Source organism: Podarcis bocagei (genome assembly GCF_964188305.1).
Source record: "Podarcis bocagei genome assembly, chromosome: 4".
NCBI classification, from domain to species: domain Eukaryota; kingdom Metazoa; phylum Chordata; class Lepidosauria; order Squamata; family Lacertidae; genus Podarcis; species Podarcis bocagei.
In genome coordinates, this window is record NC_138128.1 from 37,831,391 (window position 1) to 37,844,373 (window position 12,983).

Below are 12,983 nucleotides of genomic sequence, written 5' to 3' on the forward strand. Positions count from 1 at the left end.
TTTTTACCTCACTGTCGGTACACAGAAAGACGGCCGGACTGTTGTGGGGATTTAATATGGTTAGAATGGAAGTGTGACGTGAACTCCTAGACACTGCAATGTTGGAGGTGGGGGGGTAAGGGGGTGGGGCGCTAAGGTTCCGTACACAAATATGGCGGCCTCCACAGTCTGAGCTTTTTCTATCCTGTGGTGGTTGTACTACTCGGAGAGGTCGGGAGCACATCCTGAAGAAATCAAAGCGCCCCCCACTTCAGAAAGGTGCGAAGTTGGACCTAAAGGAGCCCGTTTGGCAGAGTCACTCTCTCCGTACAGCAAGATGGCGCCTCCCTAGCATCAGGAGGAAGCAATGCGGTGCAGAAGAGCTTGCTGACCTCTTCAGCGAACCTATCCGCCACTCAGATGGGCTGCGAAGAGCTACGCGATTGGGCGAGAGTCGGACAGTCGAGGCGAGTAGGTTAGAGTGCGCCGTTGTGGTGGTCTGTTTCTGTAAGGAGACAGCCGTGGTCGCCCCTGAATCTTGAGCGGGGGCAGAATGGACGCGGGTGAGAGAAGCGAAATGTCTGGGTTACTGGAATGGGGAGGGTATTCGGGGGCCGGCGGGGGGGGGGGCTTTCTTTGTGTCTGTGGCTCAGGCGATTGGGGTGTGAAAGGGTGGAGGATCGGTCTGTTTATCAGGAGAAGCTGGTGTTGCGGGATGGGCTAGGGAGAGGGTCGTTCAAAGAGTGGGGAGATTGAAGGGGGGCGCTCTGTGTCGGGGGCACAAGAGGTCGTGTCTCAAAAAAGAGAGGGGGACACACACTTCCTTTATAGAAGAGGTCATTGGGTAAAGTTGTTAAAGGGAGTCAGGCAAACGTGGTACTTCGCCTCCCGGTCTCCTTTCTGTAATAGACACACAGCTTGCTATGGCATTGTATGCTATTTATGCATTCCCTGCCCAAGCCAGCCTGTTTTTTGTCTTCCTAGCATTAGCATAGAATGTTGTTTTCAGTCCACAGTGCTGACGCTTCATCACCGGTGGGTGCTGTGACCTAGTGAAATATGCCAGGGTTAAAAGTTTTATGAAGTTGACAAGAACTTGGGAATTAGTGGAAGTTGGTGAAGTTTGCGTGTGAGGCCTTGTAAGCTGAAAGTGTGTTTTCCTTTTTTTGCTCCCCGACATGTTGCTGCAGTGGATTCTCTTTGGGGCATTGTGGAACAGTGCGGCTGCATGACAGCTGGTTATAATACTATGCCAAAGTGCTACAACTAAGATGGAAAAACCGTGAGGATAGTAAAGAATAAGATAGCGAATCAAGTAACTCTCTTATTCTTCATCCCCTCCTTGAACTTCCCCAGTAGGTGGAAAAACATGTGATAGTCAAGGACTGAAGTTCTTACCCCCCCCCCCACTAAATAAGATAAGTTAAGCAAGTACACACACATTCTTAAATCTATGTGCCCTACTGAACTTTGTTGAAAGCCCCTAGGTGCCTCCCAGATAACCGATCATTCATGTCTGACAGAAATGCACAGTATTCTACTGGCATACCCCTACTGATCAACTGTCATGTAGTAATCAGTTGTTCTGAATCCATCATGGTATGAAATGTATGGCTCCTAAAACTATACAAATACCCTCCAAAAATATGTGCTCTTTATTTCACCACACCATAGCTCCATGGCAGCCCTATCTTTTGGAATTTTGGTCAAGCCATATGAAGTGAAAATAATTAGAATTAGTTGCAATACAGTATTAGAGTCATTTGATTGCAGGTAACCTGTTTCCTTCAGCCAGAATGCTTGAGGGCAACTCAGAATTGTGTCTGTGATCACTTGCCTTGTGGAAGAAGATTCCTAGTTCAGATCAAATTGTTGGCTTTTACTGGCTGTGTATTTGATGTCAGCCACATTTTAAAAATTACATTTGTATTCTCCTGTTCTCTCAGGAGTTCAGAGTGGTATTTTAGTCTCCCAAAAGCCATGTGAAATGGGCTAGACTGAAAAATAGTAATCTGTCCAGCACTACAGAGTGAGTTTTACAGCTAAATACCAAACTATTAGCACATTTTGTCTTAGTGTGTTTGTGTCTGTGTTTGCTGTTTTTTGATTTTTACAAATACCTGGTGTGTGAAAGCTGTTTCAGGACTATAGTGTGGCAAAGGCATAAAGTCACCCTTTGCTCGATGCCGTGGTTCAGTCCAGCTGGGTGTGTATTGTGTGCAAGCTATTTTTTAAACAGGCATAAAAGGGTTGATGGTGGTAATGTCATGACTACTTTGGCTGTTATTGGGTTTCCCATATCCAACTCTCTAGCCACTGCACCTACTGGCCACCTGTGGAAGGTTATTATTATTATTATTATATACAATGTTGCTCTTCTGTTTTCTATTGGTTGGTCACATGCTGAAGTCACGCAAAAGGGCACCCTGGGGCTTTTTTGTTTGTGGGTTTGGTGGTGGTAAATTTTTAAAAGATTTTCCCCAATTTCATCCCAGTCATATTTTGACATATTTAAGAGTTGGGGCTTATCTCCAGTGCCTTAACACTAACCAATAATTTGCTTACTTTCTTGAAACTGGCACTATGATAAACACTTTATTTTAACATCGGTTGCTAAGGATCAGTTGCCCAAGAAGTTGCTCTTGAGCTAGTGAAGTGACGGCTCAGTAATTGAGGTTGCTTTCTTTATTGTAGCTTGGCATTCCAGAAACACTAACAGTTTATTTTGTTCTGATCTTTGACTATAATCATTGAGAAATGAATAAGATTTTCTACAAATGTTTACTTGCCACCTGGGGGTTCTTCCCTCGAACTGGGCTCTAAATGGGACTCACTAGAAGAGCATTTGCTCTCATGCTATGTTAAGTTCCCTAACACCCCGGCCATAATAGGTGGCGATTTTAATGCCCGCACAGCAGCAAACTGGGACTCGCTGACCAAAGCCAAATGGTGGGTTACCCCAAACCTTGATAATTACGACCTGGAACATATCATGAGGAGAACTTCTAAAGACCACAGAGCAAATGAGGCTGGGGTACTCCTCTATCAAATGGCCATCCGTTTGAATTTGGTCCCCTTAAATGGCACATGCCTCCCTGATATTCCAGGGGATTTCACTCATCTGAGCGTTAAATCAAACAGCGTCCTCGATTACCTGTTGGTCTCTAGGGATCTACTTAAGTGTATTTCCACCTTTAAGATCGAGAATGTACAATTTAGTGATCATCTTCCCCTTGTAGCTAAGCTTTCCCTGAACTGGCAGCCGGAGGCTCATAGACATGCGACCCAGATGGTAACCAACGAATCTCTCCAAGTAAGAGGAATCAAATGGTCGGAGACCCAGGCTCAAAGGTACCAGGAATTCTTTCAAAAAGAAATCCTCGGGCCCCATTCCAACATAGGCTCTGCCTCAGACGAGCATAGCATAGTGCTGAAGCGCTTCCACCATCATACGACTGATCTTTCGTCCTTCTTTAGGTTACCACCCAAAAATTTAAATCGAAACGAGTATACTTACGGTGCCCCCTGGTATAATTCGCAGTGCAAACAAGCAAGACAGCGCCTCCGTGCTATATATAATGTATATAAGATCTCCGATGCATCTACTCTGCCAGCTAGTTATGCCCAAGCCAAGCAAGTCTACAAACGCACGCAGAAAACCGCCAAGCGTGAGTGGCAACATAATCGTTGGCAGGCTTTGATTACTGCGTCAAAACCACACAGATCCAGGGAATTCTGGTCTTTGATTAACAGAAGGGTGAGGAAATACCCAAGGGCAGTCATCTCTGCACCGACATGGGAATTGTTCCTGAAGAAATGCTTCTCACAGGCAGATGCTCCCTCCGACCATCTGATGCATCTGTTTACCCACCTACCTATCTGGCCTCCCACCGATCCTGACGAAATAGCCAAGCTAATAGCTCAGCTGAAACCGGGCAAAGCCCCTGGGCCCGACCTGATCCCTGCTGAAGCCATCAAACTACACCCAAAATGGTGGGCCGGCATCTTGGCCAAAACCTTTGATGCAATCAACGCTTCCGGTCTCATCCCCAAAATATGGAAGGAGGCCATTATAGTACCAATTCATAAAAAAGGTTCCCCAACGGAGCCGGAAAACTACCGTAACATCAGCCTCCTTTCGATCATAGGGAAAATTTATGCCAGCTTTTTGCTGACTAAATTATTGCGATGGGTAGATGAGACTAACCAGACTGGCCACGAACAAGCAGGGTTCAGAACTAAACGTTCTACAACAGATCATGCGATAATTCTTTATCATCTGGCACGGAAGTACTCCTCCCCTCCCCGGGGCTACCTCTGTGCTGCCTTCTTAGATCTAAAGGCAGCCTTTGACAGCGTTCCTAGAAATATTCTTTGGGAGAAACTTGTGAAACAGGGCATTGATAGAAGACTCTTATGGCTCATAAGTCAGCTCCACGAGGGTACCCTTGCCAGAGTGAGACTTACTCCTGCGGGCGACCTCACAAATTCGATACCAATAAACAAGGGAGTGCGCCAAGGATGTATATTGGCTCCCTGCCTATTCAACCTTTTCATCAGCGACATGCGAGCACCCCTAGTTAACTCATCTCCAAGTACACACGCGCCTAGACTAGCGGATTACCGCTGCCCACTCCTTTTATATGCGGACGACGCGGTAATTCTATCTTATACACGTGTTGGACTAACCAGAGCTCTGAAGATCTTTGCCACGTATTGCCAACTCAACCAATTAACCATCAACCATGCTAAGTCCAAGATTCTGATTTTCTCCAGAAGCCGGAGATTATACAAATGAAAGCTTGGTGGAGCAAAAATAGAGCAAGTCCTAAAATTTCAATATCTAGGAGTTATTTTTCAATACAACTTGGGATGGAAAGCTCAAATTCAACACCTACTTAACAAGGCCAAAACCCTGTCATATGCGCTCCTCCGATTTTTCTTTTCGGACGGAGCTCTGCATGTTCCCTCGGCCCTAAAGGTGTTCAAGGCAAAAGTGGTTGCAGTGCTTGCTTATGCTGCCCCGCTCTGGGCCGTGATGACAGACCTTGCTCCCCTTGAGACTCTGCAAAGCCAATTCCTACGTCGGCTCCTAATGCTCCCCCTGTGCGTAAGCAACGCAGCCATGCGACTAGAATTGAAGATCGCATCCTTAGAAACTTGCCTGTGGAAGCAAGTCTTCAATTACTGGTTATCATTGTGGCATAGATTACCAAACCATTACCTTGTCCAATGCTTATGGCGAGATGAATTCTCCAGCCTTTGGACTAGTAAAATTCATGCCAAACTCCTGAGCTATGGAATCTCTCCCTCAGATTCCCTAAAACTAGACCAAATCACTGCTCAAAGACTGATCCGTCAAAGACTGGATGACATCGACTTACAGCAAAATTATATGCTGGGGGGAGGTGTTTGTTCGCCCCAGAACATTGGTATCACTTTAACTTATTGCGTTCCATCATACCTCTCCTCCCTTTCGACTGTTGCCCATAGACTGGCCTTCACCAAAGCGAGGTTCAACGTTTTCCCCTCCAATGTCCTGAGACATAGATTCTCAAAGGGCCAAGACCCCGCCACGTGCGAATGTGATAAGGTGACGCCGGAGTCGCTTCAGCACATTATGTTCACTTGCCCCTTGTTCAATGTGCCACGGGCAAATTTGTTGGGATCAATCATACAGAAACTAGAGGGTACCCCACCAAAATTCCACCTTGCCCAAATCTTGCAGGATAAGGATTCCCACACGACCCTGAAAGTGGCTAGGTTCCTGGTCGCTGTCCTCTCCCAAAAGCGACGCCAAGGAGCGCTACAAGCTAATTAAGGCGTAGCATGTCTTTCCATCTTATAGTATTTTATTGTTATAGTGGTGTTTTAGCGACTGGTTTTTTTTTTTCCCCCCCACGGCACAAGCTGTCACTTATGTGTTGTTTTTACCTGTATGGGCCTATGGCCGCAATAAATATTATCTATCTAATAAGATTTTCTCATTACTAAGAGTCTTAACAATGGCCATTCTTTATCAAGCCTGGCCATTCTAGTTGTGGAAGTTGCAAAGCAGATAGAACAAGTGGTTTTGAGTTTTTTCATGGTGCCTTGGTTCACAGACAGCTGTGAGAATGATGTACCATTTCCCAGAGTGTAATGGCAGTTCCTTGTTATATTTCATTTTTTGTCCTTCCTTTGACATGTAATATAGAATCATTTGTCTGTAAAAATGATGACTGTGTCCAGATAGGCGATATAAACCTCTCCTGCTTTGACCAGTAAAAATAACTGTGCATGAATAGCCTATAATGGTGGTAATTGCCCTGTGTTATTTATTTATTCTTGGATTTGCTTCCTATGAAACTTATTGAAGCGATTTCACAACACAATAAAAACAGTTAAAACAATTGCATATATAAAACAATTTCAAATAAATTCAGATACTGACAATGGAGACTCTGCCTGTCTGATGTATAATGGAAGGGATTTCCAAAAGGTAGGTGCTGCCATATTAAATGTCCAGTTCTGGCACTCTGTGAAACACCCTTTCTGATAAGATGGCATCTCTTTGTTTTAAGTCACTTTGAGTCACTTTTGTGAAAACAACAAATATTGATGGGGTAAATAAACTGGATGCTTTCTTTGCCGGTTTGTGACTATCTACTACTATTACTACTAATTTTATTATTTGTATGCCACCGACCTGACTGGGTTTCCCCAGCCATTCTGGGTAGCTCCCAACAGAAAAATATAAATACGTTAAAACATCAAACATTAAAAACTTTCAATAATAATAACATAATACGTCCAGAATAGAGAAAACTATGTTGACTGCATTACAAATCTGGACTTCCTGATTGCTTCCACTTTGTTAAAACTATGTTTGTGAGAGTCCTATCTCCTTTGGATGAAAGAAAGTATGGTGATATAATATATGAGGTGCCAGTTGAAGGAATAACAAAAATAGATAGTAAACAAACATGAGTGAAGATCATAGAATAGAAATAATAATACTTACAGTACGTGGCTTCTGGTGAGAGGAGGGGGGATTTTTACTCTCCCTTTTATGGATGTCAATGTGCTCATTGCAAAATATATCAAATAATTATATTTAATTTATTTCCCGCCCAAATATTCTAAATTTTTTTGGGAGGGGATAAAATAAATATAATTAGCAGCAGCAGGTTGCCATCTCCTAGAGATCTCCTGGATGATCTTTTAGCTTTCTATGTATAGTTGAGTCCTTTTGATTGCTTTTCTGACTCCTTGCCACAGTTAATTGACAAGAGTTTTTCCTTGTACTGCACACTTGGTAAGGTTGCCAGAAGTTATTTGTTCCAGAGCAGCCCCATAGAAGTCAACAGATGAAAGATACTGCAGCTGGCACAACAAGCTAATAATCTAAACCATGTGCCTGTCTATGCTGGGACCATCTTTCTGCTGCTTATCATCATACTAACTTGACCACAGTATTATGTGGTTTATAATATATATCAATCTTGATATTGAAACATCTTAATGCAGAGGAATTATTGATATGTGACTTGATGAGCACCCTCACTGTCTGGGAACAGAATATAATAAGCTAGCAGTGGGGCATGATGCCCTCTTAAGGTGAGGCTGCAGAGCATGTGAAATTTGAACTGAATGTATGATCTGGAGATCTATTGATTTTTTTTGACTACACAAAATGAAGAAGGTCAAGGAGAGAAAGATGTGACATTGAGGTGCATATTTGCTTCAGAACCTTTATTTGTTCATGTTGATTCAGATTCCTAGAAATGGGTTGTATGGTTCCTTTGGTGTTGCTACGGAGGCATAGAACTTTCTCTTTTTATAGATTTCAGCCTCCTGCTACTTGTTCATCGTGTTACTTTTAGTGTTGCAGATATGAGTAAATTGGGGAAAGGTTACATTTGTTTATCAGATTTATTTCTTGCCCCTCATCACATTGGATCCCAGGGTAGGCTGCAACAATATAAAATACAATATGTCAATAGAATACAGTTGAAAAGCATTTAAACAGGTCCATCTCTCATGTAAACACCAATATACTCAGGTGGCTTAGACAAGTGGTTCTCAAAGTGGGTGGCAGGCATGCCAACTCCTAGGGGTTGGAAGTGTTTTCAACTCCCTCTAAAACAGCTGGCAGGGGGCTGTGCCCCCTCCATGCTGAGCGGGTAGAGGAGGCCGAGTGAGGAGCCAAGCGTGGCTGGTTCCTCCTGAGCATGAGAAAGGAAGCCATGCCACACTGGGCTCTGCCTTCTCCTGTCAATGCAACATGTGCATGATGTCACACACTTGCAGTGTGCACTGGGGCCCCTCAGTCTTAAGTGCAAGGCGGTACCCACCCGGGAGGGCAGTGGGATTACCGGGGGGGGCACAAGAGGCAGGGGCACTGCAGGTGTAAATGACTATCAGACTTTGAAAAGCTGGTATCTTTGGATCAGGGTCGTCAATTTTGCCGACTTAATTAAACTACATATTTTCCGTTGGATTTTGAATAAATGTGCAGTTGTTACTGTTTGAATTTTATTGTGCGAGTATCTTCTTTAGTGGGTCGTGCAAACTGCTATTCTGAATAATGCTTTTTATGGGATAAGATAAGGGACACTGGAGAGGAGTTTTTAGAACCAAGGGGGAGCCGAGAAAACATTTGGGAAACACTACTTAGAGGAAGAGTTCTTTCTTCAACTGGTACCACAAAACAGGCAAAGTAAACACCAGCCAAGCTTCAAGAGAAGAGTGTTCCACAACCAGGACACCATTGCTAAGAAGGCCCTCTGGCAGTGTAGCGTGGAATAAGTGTTGGAGTGTCTCTTTTGCTCCCAATAAAAGTGAAATGTAAGACAGGTTCCTAATCTGTAAATCGGGAGTGAAATAGCACTTCTGGGGATGAGGGAGTCTTCCTTGCAGCCTAAATCCCTGAAGGGTTATGAGGAGTGAAGTGTGTAAATTTTGAAAATTGCATAAAATTCTTCTCGTCTAACTCAAGGAACGTTGTAGCCTTCAGCTTTTCCCCTCTGAGTTGTTCTTGCTCTGTTACTTTATTTCCTGTTGCTCCTCCCATCTTTGTTGTTCTTTCTCTAAAAAAACTGAAACCGAAAAAAGTGCAGGTGGTGGCCTTGGTGTGACCCACTGGTTGAAAACCACTTGAGAACGTACAATGAAAGACCAGAATCTAGATGCATCCAGTAAGTGGCTGGATTCCAGCAGAGCATCTATCTTGGCAGACAGTGAACAGAAAATTCAGCTTGACATGGAGCAATGTGTGTCATGTTGTTCGAAAATTGGCTACTGGTTCTTTTGCTGTGTGTTTGGGTGTGAATAATGGTCACCCCCACTATTGGCTTGTCTTGTATCTACGTATGCTGGAAAAGGAAGAAATGAAATGTTGAGGTTTTAAGATTAGTGATGGGCAGATCAGTTCATAAGCATGCATTTATCAATCCATTCTTTTCTATATTGGTGTGGTGCTTTTTTAAAATCTGTATGAAAATGCACATTTAAATAGGGACTTTTGAACTTATTTTCTCCCAAAATATATTTATAAATGTGCATTTTATCTGAAACCACACATTTAAAAAAATCATTTTAATACCTCTTTGAGTAAGGAAACTGCTTTGCAAAAATTTGGTAGGTATAACCTCCAAACCTTAGCTACGTGTTGATCCTTACATGCAGGGACAAAAGCCTCAAAAGATTAGTGACGGTCTTGTGTATTTTTGTTTTTGAACAGCTACTCTCACGTACGATACTCTCAGGTTTGAGTATGAAGACTTCCCGGAAACCAAAGAGCCTGTTTGGATCCTGGGGAGAAAATATAGTGTATTAACAGGTATTTGAAGGGCTATAAATACTCCAGTCAGCTGTGTTGCTAACTCTACTTTTTGAAGGCTTGGGGTATATGTTTGTGGCTTTGATTTAACAGCTTGCATTTCTCTTTTCTCTTCTTAACCACCTCCATTGAATATTCATAGAGAGAGCAGTCATCATTCAAATACAGATGTGCAGTCCACCCTCATTTCCCTGAATGAGCTTAGGCTCTGGAATCTAAAGGCTAAAATAAAGAGAGAGAGAGCTCCCAATAAAAGATGAAATGTTAATGTGTATTCTCCCACATGCATACTGTATTAGTCTTGGCTTAGTTGTCTTGTACCTTTTGTAGTTTGTAGTCCAGAGAGCTGATGAACTAAAAAAGTTCCTTAACCTCCCTAAAAGGAACCACTTTTTTAAAAAACTTCTCTTGGTTTGGTTAATTAATTCAGTGACAGTACCACTGAATCAGCACAGTGTCAACGCACTTCCAGAAAAAATGACATTTGGTGTTTTCACTTCTTTAGAGAAAGAGGAGATCCTGTTAGACGTGACCTCTCGTCTTTGGTTCACATACAGAAAAAGCTTTCCTGCCATTGGTAAGTGGGAGAGTTCATTCACTATGTTACACCATAAATGAAGCTGATTTATTTCTTAGTATCCAATTGCCCCTTAGCCCAGTGATGACAGCAGGGATCATGTGTTGAGTTGTGCTACCAAAATCTGAAAGCCCTGTTCTGCTCATTGGAGGGTAGCATAGAAGCATGTTGCTCTGCTAGGTTCTGGAAAGCAACTTTACTTCTTCCTCTGTTCTAATGCAACATTTGATTCTATTTCTGGTATTCATAGAAAAAGGAAATGTGCTCCCACCTTGAAAACAGGAAACACAAAAAAATGCAGAAGTTGAAAAATACAAAGGAAACTTGTTTTGGAGGGCGGGTGTGTGATGCTTAGAAGTCTATCCCCAGAATAATTTATTTGTTGCATACCTGTATACCCATACCCTGGGATCACTTGTTGGGCGAAAGGTGGATTAGAGATGAAAAGAAACATGAAATAGATCAATACTTGACTGGCAAAAGAGGAAAAAAACTTATATTAGTTAAAACAATTTGACAATATGTTACTTTCAATAACATTGCTATTGGATTTAAAAAAAAAAGTTCTGGAAGCCAAAGTTGATAGTTCTAAAGAATGCTGAGGATGGAGAGAATTTTCAAGAAGGTGACAACCCACTCCATTTTAAGGTGTTAAAAATAATAATTAAAAGTATAGGTGGAAATTAATGTTTTCTTATAGGGTTAGGGTTACATGGAAAGCATTATACTGAGTCAGAGCTTTGGTCTATCTAGCTCACTAATGTCTACACTGATTGGCAGTGTAGTGTGTTCTAGACAGAGGACATTCCCAGCTCTACCAGGAGATACCATGGATTGATTCTGGGACCCTCTGCATATAAAGATATTCTACCACTGAATTAGGGCAGTGTGCGAAACTCCGATTGTTCTAGGTGCATTTTGCGAACGGGAATTTCATTAGTGTGAGCAGTTTCTGAGCTCTGGGCGCAGTACTGCACCTAAGATTTCAGATTAAAACTGCAGAGTAGAAGGAAAGGAGCGCCTTTTTCAGCCTCGCTTACTTCCAGTCTTCTTCTCTGAAGACTGGAGAAGAGACCCTCTTAAGAATATTAGGAGGTGGGCAGGGGAAGGACTAGACTAGGGGTAGGCAACCTAAGGCCCATGGGCCGGATGCGGCCCAATCGCCTTCTCAATCCGGCCTGCGGATGGTCCGGGAATCAGTATGTTTTTACATGAGTAGAATGTGTCCTTTTATTTAAAAAGCATCTCTGGGTTATTTGTGGGGCCTGCCTGGTGTTTTTACATGAGTAGAATGTGTCCTTTTATTTAAAACGCATCTCTGGGTTATTTGTGGGGCATAGGAATTCCTTCATTTCCCCCCCAAAATATAGTCAGGCCCACCACATGGTCTGAGGGACGGTGGACCGGCTCACGGCTGAAAAAGGTTGCTGACCCCTGGACTAGACCATGCGAAAAATGAGCATAATACTTTAGCTGCCGTTCATTCATTTTCAGCTTTGTATTCTTGTTATGAAAAAGAGTGCCTAGACATTCTGTTGTTGCGCCTATAAGCTAGGTTTAAGCTCCTAGCTTTCATATCTCAGTTTCTAACACTAAATTAGGGTCATTCCCCTTCTCCTAAGTTATGTCCATGGGGGATTGGGACGTTCAGTTTGTATACTTAGAAGTTGTTCTTATAATGGCTACAAAATATCTGTAGCTCTTTTTCCAATACTATGTGTAATCCGGGTTCAATTCAATAAAAACATGTGTGTATGTGTGTTACATAAATATATTTTACTTCCTCTAATTTTTGCATTTATTTTTCTGAGCTGAAGAGAAGACCAGTATGATACAGTGCTGTCCTATGAATGCCAATGCAGAAATAAGTCATACTGTGTTCAGTGGGTCTTAACCCCAACAAATGTAAATAGGATTACAACCATAGCCGGGTTTCTGGGCTTTCCAACCTATGCCTGCTCAGGTATACAGCAAAAATCACATTGCCCCACACCACATATGCCACACGTGCCACTATGGTTGGTTTCTGTTTTTTCTTTTTGGTTGCAGGGGGAACAGGTCCTACATCTGACACTGGCTGGGGCTGCATGTTAAGGTGCGGTCAGATGATCTTTGCTCAGGCCTTGGTTTGCAGACACTTAGGCAGAGGTAAGTCAAATCCCCCCCCCCCGAAAACAAATGAATATGGTACTGTGACAATGTGATATGTTTGTGTGTTCAGATACCAAAAGGGCCTTTTAAAAACTGCATTTAAACTGTGAAGAACTGGACAATAAAGCTGTCCCTAAATATAATATTCCAGTTCATCCTTAGTAGCACCACCGCCTTCATAATAGATAATATGTTGGGTAAAAGTGCAATTCACAAGGGACATGCTAACCTACAGTTATTTTGGTGGTGGGTCAACTTGCTTGCTCCTTGCAGTGTGAAGTGTTTTTTAAGCATGGATTTGTCACAGTAGGAATAAATCGTTACTGTTAGTGCTACATGACAGGAATGCAAGTAAACACTCAACTGGAGGGTGTTAAAACAAGATTGAGGTGTCTTTCGCTACTGAGAGACCAGACTGGAAAGTAAAATGTTGATTTTGCTTTCCTTTTCTTT

General features: G+C 42.7%; 1 protein-coding gene across 2 annotated transcripts in view; it reads left to right on the forward strand.

Annotated features, from left to right (window-relative positions):
* The first annotated feature begins 154 nt into the window (after positions 1-154).
* Positions 155-12,983, forward strand: part of ATG4B (autophagy related 4B cysteine peptidase) — a 29,835-nt gene continuing 17,006 nt past the window's right edge. The window contains exons 1-4 of one of the 2 annotated variants that reach the window (XM_081191217.1): positions 155-446; positions 9,704-9,802; positions 10,308-10,379; positions 12,429-12,527. In XM_081191217.1, the coding sequence (XP_081047343.1) occupies positions 12,467-12,527 (61 nt within the window). In that variant the 5' untranslated portion in view covers positions 155-446; positions 9,704-9,802; positions 10,308-10,379; positions 12,429-12,466. Of the gene's footprint in view, positions 543-9,703; positions 9,803-10,307; positions 10,380-12,428; positions 12,528-12,983 lie in introns of both variants that reach the window. The other variant, XM_081191216.1, reaches the window with a different exon arrangement.